This window comes from Lichenostomus cassidix, chromosome 1 (genome assembly GCF_008360975.1).
Source record: "Lichenostomus cassidix isolate B80296 chromosome 1, HeHo_3.0, whole genome shotgun sequence".
Taxonomy (NCBI): domain Eukaryota; kingdom Metazoa; phylum Chordata; class Aves; order Passeriformes; family Meliphagidae; genus Lichenostomus; species Lichenostomus cassidix.
Window position 1 is genome coordinate 4,346,196 of NC_139479.1, and position 27,777 is coordinate 4,373,972.

Genomic DNA, 27,777 nt, shown 5'->3' on the forward strand with positions numbered 1-27,777 from the left:
TCCAGCTTTTCTTCAGCAATATTGGGACAGGAAATAAAGAGGGACTCATGTTTTTTATTTTTTCTTTACAAATTGAGCATGTTTGGGCGTGCCAGAGTCCCAGAGTGCTCTTCCTCAGGGCTCAGTTTGGTTTTCTGCCCCCTCAGCCCCACTTGCAATAGCCCATGGCATCTGCAGCACTCCTGAGAGATGGGGAATTTGCGCTGGGGCACCCAAATTCCTGCTGTGAGCATCCCAATCCACCTCTCAGCCTCTCTTCCCTGCCATGGCTCCTGTGCACTGACAATCCTGTGCTGCTTGTCTAAAAGATTCCCACAATCCAGGGATGCTGAGGGGTGCTGTTCCTCCTTTCCCTCCCTTCCTCCACCAGGAGCTGAGCACATCCAGGCCTGAGCTGCTGCAGGAGAAAGGAATCGATTGTTCCTGGTTAATTTATGTACTTAATGACCTCAAGATAGAGTTTTCCTTTGGCTCTAGCCAGCAGCAGGATTACCCTGAGCTCCTCCTAGCCCTTGTTCTTGTTCCCTAGTTGTGCTCAGAGGAGGAGATCTCTGCTATCAGCACACAGCAGCATTTGCCTCCCTGGTAATTCCCAAGTGCCACAGAATCATGCATTGGTTTGGGTTGGAAAGAACCTTAGGGATCATCCAGATCCAACCCCTGCCATGTCCCAGGGTCCTGTGTCAGCCCCTCCTTGGTCCCTCCATTCATGTCAGGGCCACACCTGCCCTTCTAAAATAGCCACAAGCTCAAGACTGCACTTCCACTATAAATAGCCCTGGCACAGGTCAGTCCTCTAAGCAAAGGGCTGCTGAGAAGTAGGTTATGGTGCTGGCCTGCTGTCAGAGCAGAATATGTTAATCTTCTCATTTTAAATTGTTTTTTTTCCTAGTCATATCAGTCCCTGGCCCCTCTCTGTGCCTGCAGCCACAAAGTTGCTGTGCAGGCTGGTGTGGCCCTGAACACCACCCAGAGGAGCCTCTGAGGGGTGACACTGCCTTTCCCTGGGGGAGCAGAGTGCTGGCAGAGCTGGGAGCTGCCAACGTCAGCTGTTCAAAGGTGTAAACACAGGGGATGGCTTTGGTGTGGTGTGAGTGATGCCAGGAGACTGTGGGCAGTGCCAGGGATGCTCTGTGTGACAAGGGATGCTCTGTGTGACAAAGGGATGCTCCAGTGACAAGCAGAGGGCTCCAGCCAAACCCCTCAGCTCCAGTGGGGCAGTGAGGATGGCTTTGATCAGTAGGGTGGCTTCCTTCAGATTTTTCCCAGGCAAAAGCAGGTCTTTTCCCTCCATCCTCTGGGAATGCTGTGCCACAACCCCCTCGGTGAGGATGCTCCAGAGTTCTGCAGTGTCACAGCTTGTCCCACCCTGCCTGGGCACAACCACCCTCAGCACAAATCCTTCATCCTGTCTGGTGGAGTTTTGCCCAAACAACACCTGAGAGACTCTGGCTGACCCTGTGCCTCTCCTACTCCTCCTTTTCCAGGGCAGTTAAAGGCACCTCCATCAGGAACATTTCTGAGCTTTGTACAGCAAGGATTATACAGGATGATGCCATAGAAACTTACTTAAATAAATCTTACACTATTAGCAGATTAACTAAACATTTAGAAAATCTCTTTTCCTTTCTGAATGTTAGCTTATTTTTGTTCATTTATCTTGGAGAATGAAAATGGATTATATCTTTTGTAACACAGTCCTTGGGGTGTGTCCTCATTGCCACTTTATTTTTCCTGGTGGCACGCACACAGCAGAGTGAGAGGCACCCCTACAAAATCTGTGACACAGCTTTACTCCCCGATTCTCTGCTGGTAGAATGGGGCTGCTCCCTTTGAGCTGCTGAATGGCTTAAGTCCAAAGTAAAATCAGCTTTTCAGCAACTCAAGGAAGAAAGAAAGAAGCTGCAATAATTCCTGATCTGATTCAGAAAAATGTTATTTTTGAGCTGCTCAAAAAGCAGCGCTGCTGGGAAAGCAGATCTGTGTGTGTGACTGTGCTGTCACAGCTAAGAGAAACAAATTATTGGTATCCCAACCTTTACCTTCCCTCCTTTTCACAGGAACAATGCTGAATATGTCTTTATTTGTTGTGTCCATCATGTCCATCATGACCTCCCAGCGAGTTATATTTTACCTCTGCACATAACTTTATACCTATGAACATAATATTCACTTAATATTTAGTAATTCTTGATAGTGAAACAAGCTCCCTTTGAGGGGCTATGTAGCAGCCCAGGCTAGTTTCAGATGGTGCATTTGACAGTTTCTGGATGCTGATAGAGAAATTGCTGAGCTTTGTGTCTGGGTCACTGCTGCCCCACAGCAGGGAGGTGATCAGGACTCAGGATAATGTCTGTCTGCAGGCTTTAGGCAGGATGTGTCTCCAGAGGAAACAGTCCCTTTTCAGGCTTTTATTTCACATTGGTTGTGTTTATTTAAACACACTGATTTTTACTGTGGAGCTTCTTGACTGTTTCAATTCTTTTACTCACTATTGATTAACGTGTTTTTAGCACATTTGAAGCAGGCAGGTGGCTGATCCTGGCCCAAGGGAAGTTCAACCATCAAACTGGGCATTCCCACCAGCCTGGCTCTCCTTAATCACTGGGTGTGTGTTCTGCCAGTTGCTAAATAAGTTATCCTCAACACAGTGAATCACCAAGTCAATGCTTTTATATGTGTGTCCTGCAATATTTTATATTTACTTCTTAAATTATGCAGGTGATGAGGAGCCTTCAAGCCATTCTCAGTCCAAGGAACAAAATTAAGAAGTGCTGGGAAATAAAGGTAGAAATGGGTTTTTTTCTTTAGTGAGGCAGTAGATGCAGACCCAAATGAGACAGGATGTGCAGAGGGGCTGTTCTTATTCCTCCTTTCTTTTATCAGTGTTTGGTAGGTTTGTGCTTCCAGGCAAAAGCCAGGGCAGTGGTGCAATCCCTCCACTCCAGGCTCTCACTGCTTTGCTGGATAATGTGCACAGGTTGGGGAGAACTGGGGAAATTTGGATTATGGGGCTGGTGGAGCTGTACTTCTTCCTGCTGCAAAATCATAGCTGGCAAAAAAGTCTGGAAGAAGTCAGGTTTCTGTGTGTGCCTCTGGTTTCTGCTGCTTCCCAGGAACTTCCACTAAAGAGAGGTCATGAAATGTTACACTCATTGCAGCAATTGCTATCCATAAGGACTGATAAAGGCTCAGCCAACATTGCAGAGCTGGTGACGTCAGTGGGGTACAAAAGGTGACACTGCTGCCTGCCAAGCTTTGGGGTGGAGGGGTTACCAGGCAGGCACCAGCTGGGTGCAGGCAGCCCTTGGGAACAGTCAGCCTTGGGGATCAGGCAGCTCTTGGGATCAGGCAGCCCTCAGGAGCAGAGAGCCCTTGCAGGATTTCAGGAGCCCTTCCTGGGGAGAAGGATGCCATGTGGGATGGGATCACTCCCCTATGACTCCCCTATCCCCTGGGATGGCTCTGGCTCTGTCCCTGCACTGCTGCAGTCCTCACACTTCAGTTGTGTGTGTGATTTGTGTGATTTATGTGATTGATATGATTTGTGTGATTCATGTGATTCTCAGGAGTGACAAATCCCCCGTGCCATGCAGGTCCCTGTGAGCACAGCTATCACAATGACACCCTTGGTGTCTCACAATGTGATGCTGGCAGCACCCAGATGGCTGTCAGGAGCAGCAGTCACCACCCTCCTCTCCAGCAAATCCATAGCTCAGGCAGGGACCAGGAATTTTGGGTCCCAGAGTCAGCATTTGCAATGGGGAGGGGATTAATTAGTCATCTGGAGCAACATTTCTGAGTCTCCAGTCCCAATCTGTCAGTGCCCAGAGCTGTTGCTGCTCAGCTGCCAAAAAATGAAAAGAAACAGAAAGAACTTTATAAATATGAACACATGTCCATGCATTCAGGTGGGTGAACATGAAAAGGGAAGTCACATAAATAAAGAAGCATCTCTAGTTGTAAATAAAAAGTCATTTGGTTTCATGGTGGAGGATGGTCCCTGACTGTTAAAAATGACTGTGGCCCTGGAATTGAGAAAGCTGGGAAGGGCTGATCCCAGTGCAGCACATCTGGCACTGCACAGCAGGCTGGGCTGCCAGGGGTAAAGTCCTGGCATTTGTCAGCACTTAAACTGGGATGCTCCCAGTTTGCTCTCCCTGCTGCTGGCACAGAGGGAAACAGCTCTGAGTCCCCACAGCCCCCAAGGGGGTGAGATGTGCTCTGCAGCCCCTGACCTGGGCTTGAATTTCTCTGTGGAGCCCAATCTGCACCAAACACACCCTTTTGAGTACTCCTGGACTGTGAAAGAAGGGTAGCAGGTCCTGGAGAGATATTGGTAATGAACCACAAATGTAAAACACTTTAACTTTTCCAAGACACTTTTTCTTTTTTTTTTTTTTTTGCTTTCTGGTTTATGTTTCTTTTCAAGCCCATCTGCATTTTGAGGTTTCATCCCTTTCTCTGCACCATTCCTTTCTCTGCAAACACCCAGGGGTGAGGAGTTGAGGAAGAGGAGAGGCTGCTGCCTTTGGAAGGGAATGAAGGCTTAAAGTTATACCTGTGAGGTTCTGCCTGTTTCTTGCAAGCAGGAAGCACATCTGCCCTCCTCCCTCTTGGCTTCCCAGTTCCCTAATTACTCCTTGCCCTGGTTTTGGCTGGGATAGAGTTAACTTTCTTCTCAGTAGCTGGTACAGTGCTGTGGTTTGGGTTTAGCAGGAGAATAATGTTGATAACACACGGATGTTTTGGTTGTTGCTAAGTAGTGCTCACCTTAAAACAAGGACTTTTCAGTCTCCCATGCTCTGCCAGTGAGAAGCTGCACAAGAAGCCACAAGGGACAGGAGAGGTGACCTGAAATGGCCAAAGGGATATTCCATACCATGGAACATCATCCTCAGTGGATAAACTGGGGGAAGATATCTGTGAGGGGCTGGGCTGGGCATTGGTCAGTGGGTGCTGAGCATTGGGCATCACTAATTTGTCTTGGGTTTTATTTCTCTCCCTCTCTCCTTTTCACTGTTGTTGTTATTTTTTATTATTTTCAGTTATTAAACTGTCCTTATCTCAACCCACAAGGTTCACCTTTTCTTTCTGGTTCTCCCCACTGTGGCAGGGAGGGGAATGAGGCAGCTGTGTGGGATTGGAGTTAAACCTCAACACTGCTGAACCTGTTGGACAGAATTTCAGGGAGAAACTACAGGAGAAACCATTGAAACAGTCGTACCAACTTCTGACAAGTTCTGTGCAAATTTGTGAATGTTCCCACTTGAGGGAAAAGCAGGGATGTTCCAGGCTTTGGCTGGGCTGAATTTTTGGTGCTGTCCTGCCTCCTGGCCAGCCAAATGCCATGGGCGGGGGACAGGAGGGACAGCCAGGGGAGTTGGCTATTTAGTTGGGTATTTAGGGATATAGACGTGTGGAGAAAGCAAAAGGGCTTGTGAGGCAAGAAGGACTTTGAGAGGCGGAGAGGATCTGGGGTATTGCAGAGGAGGAACTATAAAAATCAGGGATTATCGTGGCGTGGGTGGATGTGGGGATGCAGAGCCACGAGGGGCAGGGAAACAGAGCATCTCCAGCTGCCATGGACGTGTTTGTTTTCTTCCTTCTGCAGGGAGAAGCAGGAGGAGGAGGTGAAGGAAATCTGAAATTGGTGTCACCTTTCTCTTCCCTCTTCACTCCAGCCATGGTGTGATGAAGTATTTTGTTTATGGAGAAGTTTAGCTTCCACTTCCCTACCAGCTTTAAGAGTTTCTTAAAATTATCTGTACATGGCTGGGAGTGTCTAGCACTGGGTACCTGTACAGAAATATTTTTATGTGATGGTCTTATTTTTGCCCTGAGGGCTGTAAGCTGTGATCCCATCCTAGTCCTAGTAAAAGTGCTTATAAAAAGGAATATTGCTAAACCTCTAAATAAACTTTTCTTTTCTTTCTTCCATTGGTGAGTGGCAAAATAATTTGTAAGGAGAAGGTTCATTTTTGCTGTTAATGTCCAATTATAAATTCAGTCTCTGCTGGGAATAGACAGGTATTTAGGGACATGGATTACAAATTGCTCAACAAATCTCTTTGGATCAAAGCCAGCTCTGCAGTGACATCTATTCCACTGCCATTTTCTAGTATTTAAAAATAACAGCATATCAAGGCATGAGGAATCCTGAGGCTGTGATTTCCAGGGCATCCCACAGCATGAGGAGCCAGCAGCACTAGCGGACAGCAGTCACCCAATTTGGGGATTTAGGACCAGCAGCCACCAGAGGAGACCTGGGCAGGTTGGTGGATGCTCTGAGCTCATTCCTCCTCTACTAGGGGAGCTGCATCTCCTCAGGAACAGCCAAGAATGTGACAAGTGCTGTAACTGCATTTGCAGTGTCCACTTCTGGACAGTGGCACAAACTGTTCAGTGTTTATTTATTTATTTTTCTGCAGAGGATGGAGGCAAAACTTTGCTGTATGCTGCCATCTGCTGTGGGCTTCATGTGATTATGAGCATTTCAGATTTGTTTCTGGTAGAGATAATGCTGCTTAGAGTAAAGGTGACCAAATGAATGACACGTGGAGTTGTATGAAAAGGATCTAAAACCCCCTTCCACTTGACCCTCTGTGCAAAATGTCCTTCAAACAGTGAGAAACCTGTAGGAAGGAATTATGATTTACTGATTATTTTAAAGTGCAAATATTTTCCTCTCTGTGCTTCATGCTGTGGTGCTTCAAGACATTCTCGTTCCTTTCCCTTCTCATTTTTCCCTCCTTCTCTCACCTGGAAGCTCCAGGGGGACAATATTTATATTTATGGCTGGCAGCCTCAGAGCAGAGCTCTGATGTGAGTTCCTGTGGCAAGGCCATGTTCCTCTCCCAGCTGCCAGCCCTGTGCCTGCATTTACCTTGTGTAAATACACTCAATTAGGAGGTGGGAAAACCATTATTTTTTTCCACTTGCCCATTGCATTTTACAATTACAGTCCTCACGCTGGCAGCTACCAAAGCTCTCTTCAGGGAAATGGACTGGTGATGGATTTTTCCAGTTTTCTTTTGATCTGGAAATTTGGTCTGGTGATATTTTGACAACCCAAAAGATTGGTGCATTTTTACCTCTCCCCTGCCAAAAAATGATGCAAACTATTCAAAAACTTACCTCATGTACCTGGTGTGGGTACTGGGGCCACAACCTGCTGTCCTCTACTGGGGCTGGAGCTCCAGCAGCAAGAAAACGTGTGACAAAAGCAACAAAACAAACTTGGAAGCCTCTGCTCGTGTTAAATACATCAAAAGAGAGATTAAAGGCAATGATCGAGTGTGCTCTTTCAGCCCAGATAAGAAACACTTCCTTTTACCTTCCCTAAAGTCAAACACACCTAGCAAGCTCCTTTCTTACTGTGCTTTATGTAATCTCAGGCTCTTGGTGCCCATAATTCTGATACTGCTGCTCACAGAGCTTTTTGTTGAAGGAAGCAAATTTGGCCTGCAGATCTTAAATCAGCTCTGCACTCACAGAGATGCTGAAGTGATTCCTTTTCATAGATCAAACCAGGCTGGAACCAGGACCAGCAGGATGCACAGTGCAGCACTTAGAATAAAAGCTTTCAACCTGCTGTGTTTGGGTACTGAAGACACCCTAAAAAGTGAAGAGCCAGACCTGATTTGTTTTTTAAAGCCTGATGTACAGTTCTTAAATTTGCATTTACAGATTTACTTGAATCTTGCCCTAAGAGCAGAGCTGGGCAGATCCCCATTATTTTGATTTAGCATGTCAAAAGCATGTTAAATGCATGTCACCTCTCAGAAGGCACTTTGGCTTCCTCAGACACTAAGCTTATGCACTTGTTTTTAGTCTTATCTCTGCCTCTTTACAGAAATTTCCTGGTAATTTGTACCTCTCAAGAGAGGAGGGAAAAAAGTTTGGATTGGCCAAAGGAGGGTTCATCCATGTGATGTTTCTCAGAAGGTCTGGGAAAACTGCATGATGAATAAAAGTCACTTGTGGTTCATCCAAACTTACCAGCTTTGTCTCAATTTCCACACTAAACCGCCAGGGTGACAAGAACAGATGATGAATGACAAAGGAATTTTTCTTCACATGCTGGAATTTTCTTGCAAAGTCCAGCATGTGAAGAACATTGGATTAATTTCCACTGCTGCTGCAAGGCTGTGCCCACAGCAGGTTGTGTTCCTAAGGGAACCATGGTTGTAATTTAACCCTTAATTTAAGCTTCACCAGTGATCTGAGCTCACAAACCTGAGGCTGTTTCATCAGCCTCTTTAATAACCTGGCAAATATACACACCCCTAATATAAAGGTGTTAAACACTCCCGAGGTGTTTGCTATGAAACCCCTAATCAGGATTAGTTAAACCAGAGCTGCCTTCAGCCCCACCTGGTTTGGCAGCACCCTGTTGCTGCACATGTGGTGTAGAAAATTATTGTCATTGAATAAAGAGAAAAAATCCCAGGGAAAATAAGGGTTTGGTAACCTGCCTTAAAAAACTCTTTGAAAAGTTATTTTTTCTGAGCACCAGTTCATCCCAGCTGTAATACTGGTGACCAGTTCATCAGCCTCACCTCTCTGAATAAAACACAACACCCATCTCTGTACAAAACACCTCCCACAGCAAATGTCCTAAACCCCCAGGTATCTTCACCTGGCTTAACATCAAGAATTATGCTAATATTGTGATTATATTAATTTTTAAAACCTCTAGCATGAAGGTTAATGGGATAAGACTGGGGAGGAAAATCCAGCTTTAGGGAGTGACTCTTTTATATGGCAAAGGGGTTGGAGCTGGATGATATAAAGTAGCTTCCAACCCAAATCATTCCATGATTCTATGATTCTATATCCTGCCTGTGCATAATTCAGACACCACAGCAAGGGGTCTAACAGAAATGAGAAGGAAGGCAGAAGGAAGATTTGCAGGCTCACTGGCTAGTTCTACCCAAAAGTGACATTGATCTGGAGGTCAATGTGGCTTCTGGTTGGCTGGGTTTCAGCAGCTTTCCACATTTTACACTGGATTTCTCATTCATATCAAACCAGACCACAATGGATACTTATCATACAGTCTTTTTATGGGAGCAGAAGGGTTCAAAAGGAATTTCCAGGGCTCCTTTCAGAAATATGGAATCACAGCACTGTCAGCTCCAAGAGCAGCACCCTCATCTCCAGACTGCTGATTGTACCAAAATATCAGCCATGTTGGGCTGTGAAGATGTCATGATAACAAGCAATGAACGTTAAAACTCTTCTGAAAATGTCTCAGCTACACAAGGGTTCAACATGCTTTGTTGTAATTCTGTCATGATTCTGTCAGTTGAAATTAATTCCAGTTTTGGTGTCAGCTTTGCAATGATTCCCTTTTCTTTTTAACAACATGCTGGCCTGGGAAGTGCTGTTTCCATTGCAGTGCAGTTTCTTCAGTCAGGGTGAAAGGTTTTGGTGCAGTGTCCTGTGGTATCAAGGTTTGTATCCACAGAACAATGTGGAAGTTGACAGTTTATGAGGTTTTGCTGTTTTCTCTCAAATTTGACCTGATACGTTGCAGCAAAAATTAAGTTTTGATTCTGCCAGCTCATTCTTACAGCAGTGGTGATGCAAATATTGATTTAGAAGCACACAGCCTGCATCCAAAACCACATCTCAGGCAGATCACCAGCACTTGATCAGATGATAAGATTAATTTTGGCTGATATTGGAAAGCTCTGACAATATTATCCATTATTCAGCCCACACCATCCTCGGTGATCAATTTTAGAACTGATGACTTTCAACCACAGGATTTTTACAAAGGGCAAATGTCAAACAATCAGGCATTTTCCAGCCTAAAAATAGCTGAGACTGTTGTATTAAAATGGAAATCAGGAAACCACAGCAGCACTTCAGATGCTTTGTCCCTTGTCTGGCTGGCATCAGTCCATCCACACACTGATGTCACCAAGAGGCTCAAAAATGAGGGACCTATCTTGTCCCATCAGCAGGGAAAGGGAGGGAAAGCAGGGCAGAAAGAAGCTCCTCTTCCACTGAAGTTCAGTAATCTCAGCTCTTTCCAGTCAAGTTACAGCTTGTTGCTGTTTCAGAGCCATTTACTCTGGGAAAACACCTAAGAATTCAATTTTAAGGAACTTCGTTCGCAGCCACATGATAATATATTTGAATCCAGACATTATTTTTTCTGAAGTTGAACATACTTGTCAAAAGTGCCAACTTTCTGCCTCCTGCTTGCTTTATGGCTTCAAAGAAAGCTGCTGCTGCCTGTGCAACAGAGCATGGACCTCTTGTGGATCTATATGAACACTTTCAGGAAAAGAGAAGTATTTTTGTAGTGTGGTTCTTAGAAGGTAAGTACTAAAATGACAGTAAGCAACCTGATCTAAAGTTGTTCTAGTCTTTTTCTGCAACACTTTATCATGACAGCATTCAGGGTTATCAGTCTTAGCTTTTTTTCCACGTGTAAAATTTGTGGCTGACAGCAAAAACACATTCTCATCATCCATCATCCATCTACCTCTTCCATCCAAAACAGGCTGAACATGCAGCAGTTTGCATCAAGCACAGTTGCCAGCAACAAAATTAAATGGTGAAAGGTGTTCTGTGAAGGTCCAGAGCTCAGAGGAGCAGGATGGGTCCTTCTGCAGGGCTGCAGTGTGGTGTGGGTTTCCAGGAGCCCAGAGCACAGCCACTCTCCTCAGGTCTGCAGTTCTCTCTGGGGAAAAAACCAGTTATGCACCTGTTGGAAATATTCACTGAACTCTGGAAGGGTTTTCCCACTGCACTCAGGTCACCAAGGGGGCTGAGGGGCTGCTGGAGCCAGTCCTGCCCATGGAATTGTAGAAACATGGAATGGCTTGGGTTGGCAGAGACCTTAAAGAGCATCTTGTTCCAACCCTCTGCCCTGGGCAGGGACATCTTCCACTGTCCCAGGTTGCTCAGAGCCTCAGCCTGCCTGGCCATGGATACTTCCAGGGATCCAGGGGCATCCACAGCTTCTCTGGGCACCCTGGATCAGGGCCTCACCACCCTCACAGGGAACAATTCCTTCCTAATATCCAATCTAAACCTACTCTCTTTCAATCTGTGCCCATTGCCCCTGTCCTGTCACTACAGGTCCTGACGAAAAGTCCCTCTCCAGCTTCACAGGTCCCTTCAAATTCTGGAAGGTGCTGTGAGGTCTCCACACAACCTTCACTTCTCCAGGCTGAACACCCCAACTTTCTCAGCTTTGTGGAGGTTCTCCAGTCCTCTTAGCAGCTTTGCCCTTCTCTGGACTTGCTCCAACAGTCCCTTCTCCTCCCTATATTGGAGCACCAGAACTGTGCGCAGTATTGTCCCCTATAATCCCTTTCCTTGAGCCCCATCTCCTGACTCAGCCCTTCCACACCTCCCTGCTCTGCTCCAGTCCCCCTCCCCAGTGATTCCCACTCACATGGATGTGCTGTCCTCTCCTCTCTGCCCCTGTGGGGTTCTCCCAGCCCCTCACCAAACCCCTGCACCCTGCTCTGCCCCAGGACATTCCCTGATCCCCAAACACCCCCTCGAGTTTCTCATGTCCATCCAACACAACTCAGCTCTGAACCCTGCGTGGCACAGCAGGAGCAAAGTGACAGCCAGAGGAGAAGGAACAGGGCAAAGCCAGACCTCCATCTGCTCGTGGATCCAGTCCAGGAAGGAAGTGGTTCTGCTGTAGACACCTGGCTTGTTCTTCTCTGCACAGCCCACGCCAAAGCTGGTGGTCCCCACCAGCTTCCAGATACTCATATCTTCACATGCCAAAGGCCCCCCGCTGTCTCCCTGAGGGACAAAGGATTAAAACTAATGTCAGTGTCCCAGAAAAGGCGGGAAATGTCTTTTTGGGAAGGTAGGGGGAGAGGCATAATCCAGTAAATCAAGATCTCTTGATTCTGCTCTGGGAAAAGCATGTTACAGCAGGACTTGGAGACTTAAGAGATGTGTATTAGATATTTTTCTTTCCCTGTCTCCTGACTTGGAGACTTAAGAGATGTGTATTAGATATTTTTCTTTCCCTGTCTCCTGGCTATTGAGCTGAGCTGAACCCAAGGCTGTAACACCAAACTCACATCTCACCTCCTTCCCTGCCTGCTCCTGCCTGCTTTTCCAATCCTTCCCAGACACTTTGCTAAGCAGATTCAACTCAATGGACTCACATTTAAGTACTGAAAACTCTCCATTTCTTTTTTGCTGGGGCAGCTTCCTGCCCTACGACCATCAGAGCCAGCACAGCAACTGGAAACAAGGGAATTTGGAATAAGCCTGTCCTGCTGGTGAGCAGAGCTCCTCCTGTCACGTGGAGCTGTGTGCTGAGCACGCTGCCTTCGGGTAGCTCTCCCAGGCAGGTGCCTTGTTGGGGGACTGGTGTGCAAAAAAGGGATGAAATGCAGATATGTGCATCCCCTGCCTTTGCTTTATTTTGTCCCAGGTGTGGCTGGAATGGAGCAAACCTGGAAATCATGAAGTTCACAGAATCATGGAGATGTTTGGGTTGGAAGGGATGCTGAAGTTCATGTAGTTCCAAGCCCCCTGCTATGGGCAGGGACACCTTCCTCTAGGAATTCCTCCCCAGCCCTATTTGACTGCTTTTCACCATGGGTTTTCTGCTCCTTGCAGATCTCTGGAGCTGCTCACAGTGCAGGGAGCTGCAGTTCAGTGCAGTGCTGAGGCCACAGCCAAGGTACGGGAAGGATGGCACCGTGCTGAAGCACATGCAGCAAATCAAAATATGTCTTAAGCAAATTTGGCTTCAGAAGTAACAGATAAGGCCCAGGGATGAAGTATAAAAAGGAAATTGTAGCGTGTGAATGCACATGGTCAGTGAGTGATAATCGTGGTGAGCAGAATAAATGGCACAAACCCAAATGTTTGACCAAGAAAAGCCTGGGAGTGCCTTCTGATAACTTATCACTCATGTTTTTCCATTTCCAATGAGCACAGTTGCAGTTTGGAAACTTCCATACCTGGCAGGTGTCCACCCCTCCCTTTAGGAAACCAGCACAGAGCATTGAAGAGGTTATGATCCCACCATAGACATCCCTGTGGTTGCAAATTGCATTGGAAATCAGAGGAACACCTGCATAATTCATGGTGTCGGATGTGTCACCTGTTAAAGAAACAGCAAAAAACAGGAAAAACCTTCCTGTCCTTGAAAATAATCTCCATTTATGAACAGGGAATGTTTTATACACAAAGAACTGGCAAGGAAGGATGAAAGAAATATGGTTAAATGGCAACACACAGGTAAGGCAACTTGGTGTCTCATCATTTACAGAATAATTATCCATTCTGTAGAGATGTGTATTAACACAGGGCATAAAATAACAATAAAATCTGGACATTGTATGTCTCTAAACTAGACAATCAATGACACCAATGAACTAAAAAACTGGTTGAACATTGTGTTCAGTACTAGTGCCAAAACCTGTTCTGAATTTATCACCCGTTCTGTTAGTCAACAAAGCATCTGCAAACATCTGATTTGCTGTATAAATATTTACTTTATTTCATTCTGAGCCTGAACGGATCCTTTCTACAAGTGGGAGTATTTGCACACTGCTATTGTCAATTTAGAGCTGACTTTTTCATGTGGCAACCCTTGCTTTTATTTTCTCCCTGCCTTTGGCTGTTATCTGTGGGTCAGGTAATGTTCTGTTCTTGTTCTCTGTATAGCAGGAACACGTTCAAAGACATGAATGAGGGGTGATAAAAAACAATTACCTGACAATTCACACATTTTCACTGAAGGTGGTTCAGTTTATATTATTGATTAACATGACCTGTGAGTCACGGTAAAAAAAAAAAAAAAAAGGTAAAAAAAGTTCCCTTTTCTTTCTGACATTGTTTCATCCCATTTCTACATCACCCAGCCTGCCTGAAAATACATGTGTACTTTCTCTAAAAAAAGGGATGGTTGATTCTTGCATTCATGCTGTACTTTCTGTGCTTGGAGTTCTTAAGGGCACAGCTTGTTTGACTGAGGCTGAGTACAACACTGGACATTTTATATGTATCATTTTCAACTGTTTCAGAGGATATCCATCCATTCCTTGTGATAAGAGTTTGTACAGCACTTTTGCAGTTCAGGGTCTGCATAAAATTTAAGAATATATCTTCTCCCACCCCCCATCAAATATTCCAGAAAATTTAGTGTTTAACAGCACCCCAACCAAAGCCTGTATTTACTGTAAGTAAGATGTGTGCCTGTAGTGAAATCATCAGCAGACCATTTAAAATACCTCCTTCCACTGTTGCTCCCCATCCTGATACCCAACACATTTTCCCTGCTGGGAAATGTTCACCAAAATTGGGCAGACAGATCGGTTCAATGTGACCTATTTAAAAAAAAAAAAAAAAGGGAGAGAGAGAAGAGAGAATCAAAATTTAGCAAAAAAAAGTTTCTGTGTTTTGGAAAAACTTGAAGATTTGGCTTGCAGTGAACTTGTGATGAACACCACCCACTCCCCACATAAATAGCCTGGCAGTTTTCTGCAGGTTTTTTGTCTTTTGGGCGGCAGGATGGGTTTGAGACAAACACCCACAGCAGCCCAAATGAGTTCTGGGTATGAAGCAAGAGAAGGAGGTGTCAGCAGGTCAATAAATTGAAGAAAGAGCAAACAAGAAGTGCAGCTGATGGGCAGATCAGAGGTCTTGGGGCTGCTGGGGTGAGACAAGGGGCTGGCTGTGCTCATCTCTGGAAGGGCAAAAAGGATTCCTGGAGGGCTCTAGGCTTCTCACCCATCAGTTCAGAGTTTCAGTGCCTCTGTGCTCTGGGACATGGAATTTCATGTGATAAAGTCAGTGCTTGATGCTTGCAGGGACAAAAAGGTGCTGAGTAAAGGGAGGGAAAATACAAAATAGAACTGGGGAGCTCCCAGTGGTTCAGTTCTCCACAGTGCATCAAGCTCCAAGCACGGAACACAGTGTGTGTCTCACTCAGGTTCAGAGCTGTTCCTGACAGTCTTCCAAAGCTATTCCTGAGCGAAAGAAATCAGCAGTAGCTGGGATGCAAAACAGAACAATGTCAAGTTTAAATCTCATTAAAAGGGAGTTTAAATCATTACAAGAGAATTGATTTCAGAAATGCCAATCTAGATTGAGTGTGAGAGTGCCAGCTGCCCTTTGCAGAGAGCTCACAGTGATTAGGAGGTATTGGCAGGCGAGAATTTAAATTCACACAATATTATTATATATTATTTCAACTCATTGGGTTAGCTGCATGTAGAATCCTGCCAAGAAAATAAAAGTATTTTAATTTGGAAAATCATTATATTCAAATTGCCTTTCCTTCTGTTTGAAATTGAAGCTTGATTTTCAGCTTTAGACACCTCTAGATGCCCTGATACTCAAGAAATGACATGATAAAAATCTCTGTGACCTCCAAGTAGAACGAGGTAGGTCGTTTATTTTAGATACGAAGAATATTTAGAAAGAATAAAGTTAATGTTTGCCTGTTAGTAAATGCTTCCAGTAAATCAATACCAGAGCCACTGGGAACATTCTGCTGCACGTTGTCACTGTCCATGCCTGGATATGGAGTGCAAACATCTGATTTACTTTATAAATATTTATATATTTCTATATAAATTAATATATAGAAAAATATATTTATATGTTAATTTATATATAAATATGTAATTATATTATATATTTTATATATTTATATTATTATAAATATATATATATTTTTATATATATATATATAAGGAGCTCACACTGAGGCTAGGGTTTTCTGCTAGTGTTGGGTGCACAGAGATGCTTTTAGCTGGGAAGGTGAGAAAATCAAGCAAAAACTTTTGGAGATAATTACCATTGAGAGCAAGAGGTGCTGCCAGTTTCATCAGCGCTATGTCATTCCCCATGGTCTTGGGTTTATAATTCCGATGGTAAATGATTTTTTCCACGGAATATGGATGCACCTGGGTGTCCTGCTGAGTCACAAAACCCACCTGAACACTCCAGGAGCTCGGCAGGTACAGACTGGAACAGAGAGGTAGAAAAGAGTTCAAACCTCCAGGAAAACCCTCAGATTTTTCTAATTGCCCTTTGAACTTACAGACCACATGAACTCAACAGGTAAATAACTCCAGTCTGCTGTACTGGTTTACCTCTCTATCAATATTGGCAAAATTTTGCACCTAATTTTTAAAAAATGTAGGAAGGGTGACCAATCTTATTAACACATTGGATCACTGATATATGATCTGTGCAATTATCTGTGTCTTTCTACAAATAGATGAGATTTTTGCATCAGCCCAGCTGTCTGTGCTCCTGTGAGACCCACAGCTGCTGCCTGGCACTCCTGCACTCAGCCAGACCTCAGTGGCACTCGAGGCAAGGCATTTTCAAGGAGAAGCTTCCCTTCTGGATGGCGTTTCTGCCCCCAAGGACAAAAGTTCTAAAATGCTGAATCCCTAAGTAATTCTTTTGTAGCAACACATGGCTCTAAATAGGAAGCAGTAATGGGATTTGTCTGTCCCATCTCTTCTCTCTGCTGGGTATAAAAGCATCCTACAAAAACTTAGGCAACCATGTTGCAGGTGCTTAAAAGTGGTCAGACAAATCCCATTTTAGCTGTATAAATGTCTGGTGAAAGTGGCCTGGAGTTTGTAAGAGCAAGAAGAGCTCCCCTGCTCTATTACCATCAAACAAGACTGCAGAAGCAGGCAGCTCATTATAAATATGAGAGAGGGCTGTGTTTGTAATTACACAAAGAAGAAGAGTTCAAATAACTATTTAGCATCTACTTACAGCTCGAAGACCTCCTCAACTGCATAAAAAGGAGGAGTGAGTATGTGGCAAAGGGCTTTAAGTAAAGCTGACTAACAACCACTGATTTATTCTGTCAGCCTGAAAAGGATCCTGTAATTTATTCTGGAGCTCCAGCAGAGCCAAATACAGATTCTGTATATGCAGGTTGGGATGCCTAAAATCTAACACTTAAATGTTGTTATAAGGTGATTCCCCAGGGAGCTGGGAGTGGCCAGAACATCTGGAAACTGGGACTGTGTCTTTGGGCCACCTCTTGGGGAGGCTTTTTTCCAATAAAAACTCATGCAAAGAGAGAGAAAAACAGCTCAAATACGGGTGAGGCAGCCTGCCCTGCAGTTTATTTTCCAGAGCAAAGCAGAGTGGAGAGGAGCTGACACTGAGGCAGGGGGATTTGGGGACTCACTCGTAGACGCAGTGGGCGGCAGTGACGATCCAGCGGGGGGTGATGACAGAGCCCCCGCACAGGTGGTGGCCCTGGAACTGCAGGCTGACCTGCCAGGGCCACTGCCGGGGGGACGAGGCGTTGCCCCCCACGATCCTTGGCCCGTAGCTGGCCCGAGTGCCACACGCTGCCAGGAAGCAAAGGTTACTCTCCAGAGAGAAACACAGCCCTGGTTGGGTCATGTAAATCCCTTTTCTCCCTGATTTCTCCCAGCTGGACCATCCCCATCCCCATGGTCACATCCCAGGGGTTTCTCCTTCTCCCTCCCATCCCTGCAGCATCACTGGGTCTCTGGGGGCTGTGGGGCTCATGTTTCTCCCCTGCAGGTGTTCAGCTGAGCTGTAAAATCCCCTGCTCTGCCCTCCTTCCATGCCCAGGGTACCACACAGGCAGGTTCAAGCATCTCCTCTCCCCTCCTGATGGCTCTGCTGTTGTATTTTGATTTTTCATATCCCGGTCTGAAAACCAGCTGGCATGGAGAAGTGTGACATGAAAATTGAATTAAGGCAGAATTTCCCTTTCCCTTCAAAGATGCCAAGGAGTTGGAATTACAGTATGACTCCATGGGCTCCACATACAGTCCTTAAATATCTACTTCCTACTGGGATTCTCACTGAAATGCTCTTGCTATCTGACAGTCCCTATCTGCCCTCCCAGCCTATTTTCACTTTCTGAAATTCTTTCAACTTTTACATAGAAAAATACCATTTTTCTTTGGTGTGATAAACTGATAGTATAGTATGCCCTGAGTGCACAATTCCTCCCAGATCTTGCCATGCAGTGAATAAAGGATTGTTTCTGAATTTATTTTCGCTTTTTCTGATTCTTACCCAAACACTTCAAGATGATCACATTGCCAGAAGTGCATTCCTCCCTGAGATGAGAAGACAGTGCAGAATTAGTTCCAATTCACAAATACTGATTGGTGGGGGCTTTCTTTCAATATTTTGCCATTTTTCCATGCACATAAATACAAGTAATTCATATGTTGAAAGAGGTGCAAAGACATGAACTCATCCAATCTAATTAGGGCATTTAGCTGAAGTAGTGAAGTCAGGAGCTTACTTCCTTCTCAGTGGAAGGCAACTAAGAAAAATGAGCATTCATCAGGAGGAAGGAATGGACCATAAAGGGTTCATAAACCCACTGGGAAATGGATAAGGATCTGCAAACCGAAACAAACTGCTTCATAATGGAAAAAAAGATAAGTGCCTGGTGCCTATCCATTTGCAAAAATGGCATCATGGGACAAACAGCTATTTCAAACAGCTCATTTGAAAGCCTTTGTTGATTTTAATGGGTCTTGGATCAGACTCTTAATTCATATTCCAGCAAGACTGATGCTGAACCTCAGTCTGGGATACCACCAATCAATGATTGTACTACTACACACCTAAAAAACCAGCAACAATCCCAAACAATCAGTAATTCCCCTTCCAGAGATTGCTCTCCTTCTGTCAGGATGCAGCAGCTGAGGCATACCTGAGGTAGGTGGCATTGTGCAGGGATGTCACTTGATCAGCTGAGAACCAGTGGCTGAGGGACACGAAGTGTCTTTGGAACTGTTTTTCGACTGCATCCACGGGGAGGTAACCTGAGCTCACATAACTGCAAATAAACCATAAACACAGCTTCCCCAGACAGCGCTGCAGCAAGCTGCTTAAATAATTCAGCACTTCTGCTAATGAAAACCACAATAATCAGATTCTGACACTCGATAAAGGAATTCTATCCTCCCCCCTATGCTTCTTACCACACTTGTGTATTTTTGACATAACTGTGTGTGGAAGCCACATATGCTGAGAGGCATTTTACTGGCAGAGAAAGTAAATTTTAATTGTAGTATTACAATAAGGCTTTTCATTTTAAGTGGTTGGCACAATTCCTGAGTCACTAACAAGCTCATTGTCTCCTTTTTCTAGAGTTAAGTTTTGCAGCAGGGAGGATGAATAATTTTAAATTTTTTCTTGTCTTCTTTGTTGAACAATTGAGATGTATTTTATCCTATCTTGTTGCCTAAAGGCAACAAGAATTTATTCAAAAAGGCTTTATACTGCTAACGGTAATGTTCAGAAATCAGAATGATGCCATTTTAAGAAATAACAGAGCATCATGGCAAATCACAACTTCAAATTCTTTATCAATTTTGTGTAAATTTGTGAAAGAAATGGTGCTTTTTCAGGAATGGGATCAATCCAATAAGAACTTCCTTGCTGTGTTCTTCTCTCATTGTGAGGTGGATACCTCAAATCCCAACAGATGTCATGACATTAATTGTATATACAGTTTACCTACAGAGGAAGTAAAAGAAATGGGAAATACTGTTTTTAGTGCCTCTCTGATAGGCTATTAGAGTGACAAATAGGATCTGGGCATCTGCACTCTGTAGGGAAGATTTAGCCAAGCCATTCTATTCAGCCAGCATGCAGCATTTGTAGCAGTAATAAAAGGTATTTACCATGTACAAGTACTCAGGACTATTTCCCACCTCATCTCAAATCTCCTCCATCATATCACTCACAAACGTGGATTGTTAAGTCATTTTTAAAGCCCAAACTAACACAATGTTTCACTGAAAACCTCCGAGTTTGTTCAAAGTGCCAAATAAATTTCAGGTGTTCGGTGTGCATACCTGGAGAAGCCCAGGTGCTTGCAGGTGGTGTTGCCATACTCTGCTCTCCAGTCATCAGAGCAGACTGTTCTCCAGGAGCCAGAGGTGAACACTTGCAGCACTGCCCTCTTCCCACTCAGCCTGACTTTGAGATTCAGGGGGAGAAAAGCCTCAGTGAGTCGGGAGGATGAACATCAGGACCACAACAGCCACAGAACAGTGCCAAGGCACCACTGTGCTGTCTGTGATTTCTGGCTTGCTGAGTTTTTACTGCTTGTCTTTTTCATACTTGGATTCTTTGACAGAATTTTTCTGTGCTTTTTCCCCCCCTCCCACTATTAAAGAAGGGAACAAAGGTACTCTGAGATAGGACAGCCAGGAGAAAAAATCTTTTGGGAATGTCAGCTCTAATACAGGTGGAGGAGCTGCCTGGCTCTCCAGCCAGCTTTAAACAAGTCCTGCTGATTGCAGTGGGTTGGAGCTGCAGATGCTTTGCCCCCAGGACAGCTGTGGTCAGGTAAGGCAGGGAAGGTGGTTGGCACCTCCTGTGTCAGAGCTGGATGCACTTGTGCCCAGCTGCCCTGGCCCTGGGAAAGGCACATCTGAGTGGTTTTTCAAGGGAGAAAGGAGGCCATGCATGTGGTCACTGCTGAACTAGCCTTTCCCACATGTGCCCACAAGCCAGGGGTATGGAATTGCACAGGAAGACAGGGAGAGCAGAGGTATTGCCAGAGGCCTTATCTCCCTGGGGAAAACACTCCAAAGTTGGACATATTGTGCAGGGTTAGCTGGGACCAAAAGCTTGTGGTTCTTGTCATTCCTCATATTGCACAGGTGGAAAGCTGTGCTGCCTCCTCTCCTGTAGGTACAGGAGCCAGGGTTACAAGTTATTCTGTTTATTAATATCAGAGTCCTTTCCCTCCAGTGGCTGTGAACACCACAGTCACCTTCCACAGCACAGAACGGGGAGGGACCATTTAAAATATCCCTGTGATTCCCAAAACCCCCACAAAGGGAAAATCAGACAGAGGTTATACATCTCACACGTGAAGCAGCGAGCTCTGTAGCACTGAATGCTGATTTCTGGCTGATTTCTCCCATTCCCACATCTTTTAAGATAATATCAGGCTTTTGCAATCTTCAAAACTGACACAGTGCAATGGTGTGCCAGTGAGAGTTCTGTATTTACACACCATAATGCAGAGAGGTTATACCTTGCAGGCAGAGGAAATGAGAACAGTCAAAAAGCATCTGGACTTTTAATAGAGAAAGATGAATGAAATGGCAGTAGCAATATTCAGCAATCATCACATTTATCTTAAGAGCAGTTTGATTTTTCATAAACTGTAAATCAGCACCTCAGAGATATTGTTCTTCTGAAGTGGTGATTTAGATATTCCATTGGTCTCTATCTTTCTTGTCTCACCCAAACTCTTTACAAGAAGCATTCCTTGATAACGTGCCAATTCTACAGGAGGAGGTAGGAGGGATTTAAAATCAAATTTAAATTACCACATCTGTACTCATCCTCCCCTTCTTTGCAGTTGAAGACACCATTGCACCTGGCTGATTTCTGGATACACTTAAAGGACGATCGACAGCGAAACTTCCCAATGCAGTTGTACTGGACTAAAAAGAATGAAAGAAAACAAGGCAATGAAAACACATTTGGATATTAATTTAACAGTTCTGAATTCCGTCATCTGTCCAGATTTCAGTCTTGCTAAGGAAAAGCCAACTCCTGTACTCTAGGAACTTTTGAAATACAACCTGGAGGTGGCTACATGGCACTGTTAAACTCATTTATTAGTAATGACTCACAGGAGGGTCAGCCCTGCTGTGTGTGCTGTGTGTGCTGACTCCTTCCCAGCTCCTTCTACCCAGTTTAATTTCACTCAAGGGTGAGTTCCTGCCTGGTGCCTCAGACCCTCAGCAGCAAATTAGGGAGACTCTTGAAAAACACATCCAGTGCTCTCTCTTCCCAAGGGGATGCCTCAGTCTCCCAGGGGTAGAGACACATCATTTTTGGCACCTCAGCCTGGGCAGGTTACACTTCCCAGCCACAACTAAAATGATTCTGAATTTTCTTTTCATTTGTAGAAGTTGTTTTTGATAGGGGAAAGTTCTTTAATTCTTTGTAAGCAAACTTGAGAAGTGAATTAAAAGACAAAAATATGGTGTGGGCTACCTGCAGGGTTTTATTTTTATCCCCAGTCTCTAAACTCAGCTCATTGCCAGAGGGGAGCTGGCAAAATTTTACTAGAGAAAGGTTTCCTGAAGCTGCAGTTTCCCCAGTATTGTAAATATTACACCAATTCTCTCAGGAGTGCCAGACCTATTTTATCCCTACATGTAAATAAAATTTAAAGCCATCACATCAACACGATTTTTTACTTCCGCAAACAAGCCACAGTAGCAGTTTAATTCCATTCTCAGTAAAAGGCTCATGAAAAATTAAGCATTTGAATGGTTAAGTGAGAACTTAATGAATAACTAATGGTACTCACCACCCAGGCCAATGGCAACTGCTAGGATTACTGCAAGGAATAAACCAAAGACATATGGGAAGTATTTTAGGGAGACAAGAGCATGGCACATTGAAGGTGGTTCAATATCTCCTGGAAAACAAACAGAGGGAACAGCTTTGTGAGGTTAAATCAGCTGAGTTTGCAATGAAAAGGATTTATCTAACACTAACCTAGAAGTCATCAGCAACTCCTGCATATACTTTATGAGCTGACCTCACCTGGAGGGGTTTGGATCTGCTGTTTCAGGGACTGGGAAAGTTCCAGTTGCTTTGGAATTGTGTCCCTGCAGAGCACCTGGCCTGTCCTCAATGCAATCAACAATACAAACTCCAAATTTTCATTTTCATGGGCTACTTCACACCGTGATCTTTTCAAGTATATGAACACATCTGCTGAAAACATGAGTCCCTGGATGAAAATGAAATTCAGACCTGTTTTGTCTGTGTAAACAAACCTGAGTGCAGCTCATAAACAGAAGTTCAAGACAAGAAGGAGGGAAGTCACTGGTCCTTCTGGACTTGGAAGCAAGGTTAACTGAAATGATAGAAAGCCAAATTTGCAAAAAAGCAGGAGCCCCTAACTAGTCTTGAAAACTGTGAAAAAGTGATCTGTTCAATATTTGGCTATAAGGGCAAGCAGAGAACTGAGTGATGGCTCAAGGCTGACTCTTGAGTTTTCAAGTACCAAAGATGCATCTAAAGTTAAAATATACATCAGTGGTTATTGCAGAACACATTTCATGAGCTGGACCTGTTCACCAACCACTGACCTCCAGAGCTGACCTCAGGTTAGTGGTATTGCCAGTCTGGAAGATAACAAGAGATTCTGCTGAAAATAATGAATGGTTCACTTGTTTCAAATTTATTCTGATACACCAAGGGCAAACTGTGGGGAAGCAGCAAACACAGCTGGGTCATGGGTGCACACAGGAACTGGCAGAACCTTGTCTTTAATTTTAGTTCATACAGCTCTTCATTTCCCCATTCCTCAGGCTTTGAAATTGAGATTGGCAGACACAATCAGTCAAGGACAAGGAGTGTCTCCAAGGGTGTTTAGACTCTCTAGTAAATCCCAGCTTCCTCAGACTTTCTCAGCAGCACATGAATAACTAGTTTGGCGATGGAGTTGGTGTCTGGTATGCCAAAAATCTTAGAGAGCTGTAGCAGCTAATGGACTAGAAAATTAAATTGCTCTGTTTTCATTCTGGAAGCTCAGCCTGCCTTTCCTGAAGCCAGTGGTTATTTCGAAACCTTTGGGAAGCAGCAAACAGACATGCAAATCCTCTAAGGCTGCTGCATTGTATATTCCAGTTTTTTAATGGCCCTGTTTCCAGGCTGGCAAAATTCCAAACAAGCCATTCAAAAACCTGTCTGAAAAGTGTGGGGAAATGTTTTCTTGTGTGTGAATAATCTGGCTGGGAAAAAAGTTTGTGTGTGCAAGTCGACACAAGATGTCATCACAGTACTGAGGTGGCAAACCTCACACCTGGGGGAGGCAGGTGGTGCTCCTTCCTCCTCTGTGTGATTTCCTGCTCTGAGTGGGAAACACAGTTTTGCACACAGTGGCCATTTGGATTGCACAGGTCAGACAGGATGGTCCCTACCTGATCCATCTGCGCTCGGGTCCACTCTTGCTTGTGGTATGAAGAAAAATCTTTTGAAGGTAAACTGAATTTGTGGTACTGGCGGCTCGTCTTCTGTGACGGAGATGATTTCAAGACTTCCAGCAGTGGGATTTGTCTCTTGAGCCTGACTCCACAGGAGAAAAGAAAAGAAAAAAGGAAGAAAATCATCAGAATAATGTTGTCATGCCACAGAATGGTTTGGGGTTGGAAGGGACCTTAAAGATCATTCCACCTCCTGCCATGGCAGGGACACCTTCCCCTGTCCCAGGTTGCTCCAAACCCTGTCCAGCCTGGCCTTGGAGACTGCCAGGGATCCAGGGGCAGCCACAGCTTCTCTGGGCACCCTGTGCCAGGGCCTCACACCCTCACAGTCAAGAGTTTCTTCAAAATACCTTATCTAAACCTTCTTGTAGCTCCCTCTAGATGCTGGAAGGTCACAATAGTGTCTCTGGAGCCTTCTCCAGAATGAACAACCTCAACTCTCCCAGCCTTTTCTCCAGCCTTTCCTCCTTTCTTCCTGATTTCCTCTGGACTCTCTCCAGCAGGGTCCATGTCCTTCCCATGCTGAGGACTCCAGAGCTGGACACAATACATTGTTATGCACTTAATTTTCATGAGAGGAGCACTTATAATTAATTTACCAGCAAACTACTGAGGTTATTTTTTGTTCAGATTTGTCTAAGCACTGTATCTACTTCTAATAACTTGCTCTGGGGGTGTGAATCCATCCCCTGCTCTGTAATTGCAACAGGAAACAAGAGAAAGACTAAAATGCATGGGACACCAGCACAGCACCTGACAGGATCCTTGTTCAGGGGAATTTTACTCCACTAAACTTTTGATGACTTATTACACAGTGAAAAAACAATTAAAGTTAGCTACACTATAATTCTGGCTAAATAAATTTGAGATGCTAATTTATTACTCTGGTTCTGCACAATAGCAAAAGGAATCAGATTTTTTAACTCAGAGTGGTGTGAAATAGGCCCAGGTTTGTTAAAGACAGTGGAGGTGGTAAGCTGTAAAAGCAGCATATTTGCAGCATTTTGTCACTCCCAGAAAATGCTTACAATCACACATTTTAGGCAAAGAATACATGTTTTATCTGTGGCACTACATTTTTAAGTCACCTGGAATATTTTTCCTCCTTTCAGCATAAGGTTTATGCTCTTTCATTTGGTAAAATTTCACCTATGTTTCAATGAACACAAATTAAACTTTGTAGATAACCTGCTAACATAACTGTTAAATATTAAAACCAAAAAGCCTTCTAGCTGGTGCATAATTTGCCCATCAGGAAACAAAACAGCTCTGTAAAGCAAATTACACGCAAGCTGAACACTGACATATCTCTTATTTAGAGGCTATCACATGCTCCCAAAACCTCACTCACCTCTTCCTGAGAAGTCATAGTTAAAAGCAAAACTGTTTTCCTTCTTCATCATCAAAAGCAACCCACAGGAGGTTGGGAGTTTGCTGAGCTGCTCTGCTCCAGGAGGGTTTCCAGCCGGCCGTGGCTCGCGGCATCGCGGCTGCAGCCTGTGTAACCCAACCTGGACAGAGGTATCGGGTGGCCCCGGATGGCATGGCTACGGAAAGGGGGAGATAAAAATTCAGCAGGCTTTTTAATTAGCCTAAGGACACCAGGCAGTGCTGTAGTATTTGTAAACCTTCCCGTAACCCCTTAGCAAATGAGTCCCATGAATGCCACATGAGCGTTTGCTCATTCTTGGTCAGAGTGTCACCAAAACTGCGGGAAAAACAAAAACCCTCCAACAACATTTTTAATGCTAGAGAGTCAAGGCATTACTTTATTATCTGGCCAGGATGTTGTTCTGGCCAGGATGTACCACAGAAATCATCTCATCCACACATAGCCCGGGTGTGCAGGGAGAATCATTCCATGACACATGACTTTTACTAGATTCTTTAGATATTTTACACAGTAAAAATATATAGACAAGTATTGGGTCAGTGTTCATCAGTCCAAAGTTGAGCAAACCCCTAGTTTCCCATCCGTTTCCCATTGGATCTGAATCTCTTTGCCTCTGATGTTAATTCGATTTTTCATTCTTCAATTTTCCTATCAGTCCTTTCCAGACCAGATGTCTTCACCCCGTCTGGAGGTGGTCTGGGGTAGCTGTTTGTAGATAGCCACTGATGTCCTGCTGATGTTCTGCTGATAGCTCTTTATCTTTTGGGTTACTCCCAGTCTGTTGATATGTTGAGTTTATCAGACCTCACCTGGTAGAACAATGCCCTGGAAAGAAACCTAAAATTCCTTTTCTCGGGGTAAAGACAAACAGAACCCTTTGACTAAAGTTATACAAAATTTTTTAACTCGTATATTTTCTAACCAGAGGATGTCAGAGGGCAGCAGGCCCAGGGCTTCATCTCTTCAGCACACAAAGCTCAAGGACTCACCTTGCTCTTCCTTCACTTGGTTTAGCCTTTGAGAAATAGTTTTTTAAAAAAGCAACGTCTTGTGTTTCTGAAGGATTGACTCAGTTGTGCTCTGGGATTTGGAAAATGGAAATGTGAGTTCAGCTGCAATGAATGCTCACAAGAAGTAATAATTTGGCTTGGTTGTTTTCAGGAAGAAGAGAGATTCATGATAGAGGAAAGGGTGGAGAGAAGAAGGAGGAGAAAAGACGACATGAAAAGCCACAGGAGTGTAAGTGAAACAAGGCTCCTGAGAGGCCAGGAAGGAAATTAAAGCTTTCCATGATAAACCCATGTCCCTGGAGCATGGCTGAGATGAAAGGAGCTGTTCAGTCCCTTTGCTGTGCATGATGGAAACTGGCACTTCCAAAGGAGAGGATGCCATGTCACAGTCTTGTTAACTTAAGCCATGACATCAAGAATCCTTTGTCATCTCCTCTGTCACTCTTTCAACAGCCTTCCCTGGAAATGGGGACATTCTCCCCACCAGGCTCCAGATAGTTCAGATGGTTCTCCAAATGGTTGGAGGACCAGCTCAACCTGGCCAGGTGTCCCAAAGGGACTTTAGCCAAGGTGGGGAAAACATGAGGGCTCATTTCAGGAGATCAGCAGCTCAGGTGATCATTTCAGTCCACAGTCCACGGGGTGAGGTGTCCTGTCCTCCACAGGGAACACTGATCCCTGCAATGAGGACAGAAAAAACTGTCTCCAACCAATTCACCCACTCTGGCCATGATGGAAAGTCTGGGTGATGCCTTAAATGCTGGTAAAAATATGAGGCAGACACAGCAGTATAGGAGGAAAGGGTATTCCCTTGGTTTTAATAGGATCCTAGGTGCACAACTTGTCAAAGGTGGAAACACGCCGAGGAGCACTCTCCATGTACAACACGTATACGATTTTATGGACCTCACAAATTAGCATATCTACCTAAAATCTCTAATAAGAGACTTAATAAATGAAGTAATTGTCCACCTATTCTAATTAACCTCCCCCCAAATGCAACTACAGCCTAGTTCATAAAAATATGTTCCAGGGAGGAGGCTCTGTCCAAGGCTGGAGCCTCTAGTTTTGAGATAGTTATGAATGTTTCATCTTCCCCCCTGGAGAACCCCCAAACTAAGCTAAATATTAGACTTACAAGAGTTATAAACATGTAGGACTAAAGTAGAAGGAGTGTTTGTGAAGGGTACAAGGAAAGGGAAGGGGTATAAAAATGTATAAAAAGGGTATAAAAGGAAAGGACAAAAAGTCATCAGGCATCATGGGGACCAGCCAGGGCAGCTCTGCAAAGGCTGCCACAGTGGGACTGGCAGCACTGGAAAGGACAAGTTCTCCATTCTTCCACCCTGAGCTG

At 44.5% G+C, this 27,777-nt stretch overlaps 1 protein-coding gene across 1 annotated transcript; it reads right to left on the reverse strand.

Annotated features, from left to right (window-relative positions):
• Positions 1-2,882: 2,882 nt before the first annotated feature.
• Positions 2,883-25,389, reverse strand: TMPRSS3 (transmembrane serine protease 3). Its single transcript, XM_085055631.1, has 13 exons — positions 25,363-25,389; positions 23,958-24,102; positions 22,334-22,444; positions 21,339-21,455; positions 19,848-19,971; positions 18,698-18,823; positions 18,046-18,089; positions 17,177-17,342; positions 15,812-15,981; positions 14,241-14,336; positions 12,966-13,108; positions 11,632-11,784; positions 2,883-3,038 (listed from the first exon to the last, which is right to left on the reverse strand). Exons 1-13 carry the CDS (start codon positions 25,387-25,389, stop codon positions 2,883-2,885), a joined length of 1,578 nt encoding a protein of 525 aa, XP_084911757.1.
• Positions 25,390-27,777: the final 2,388 nt, after the last annotated feature.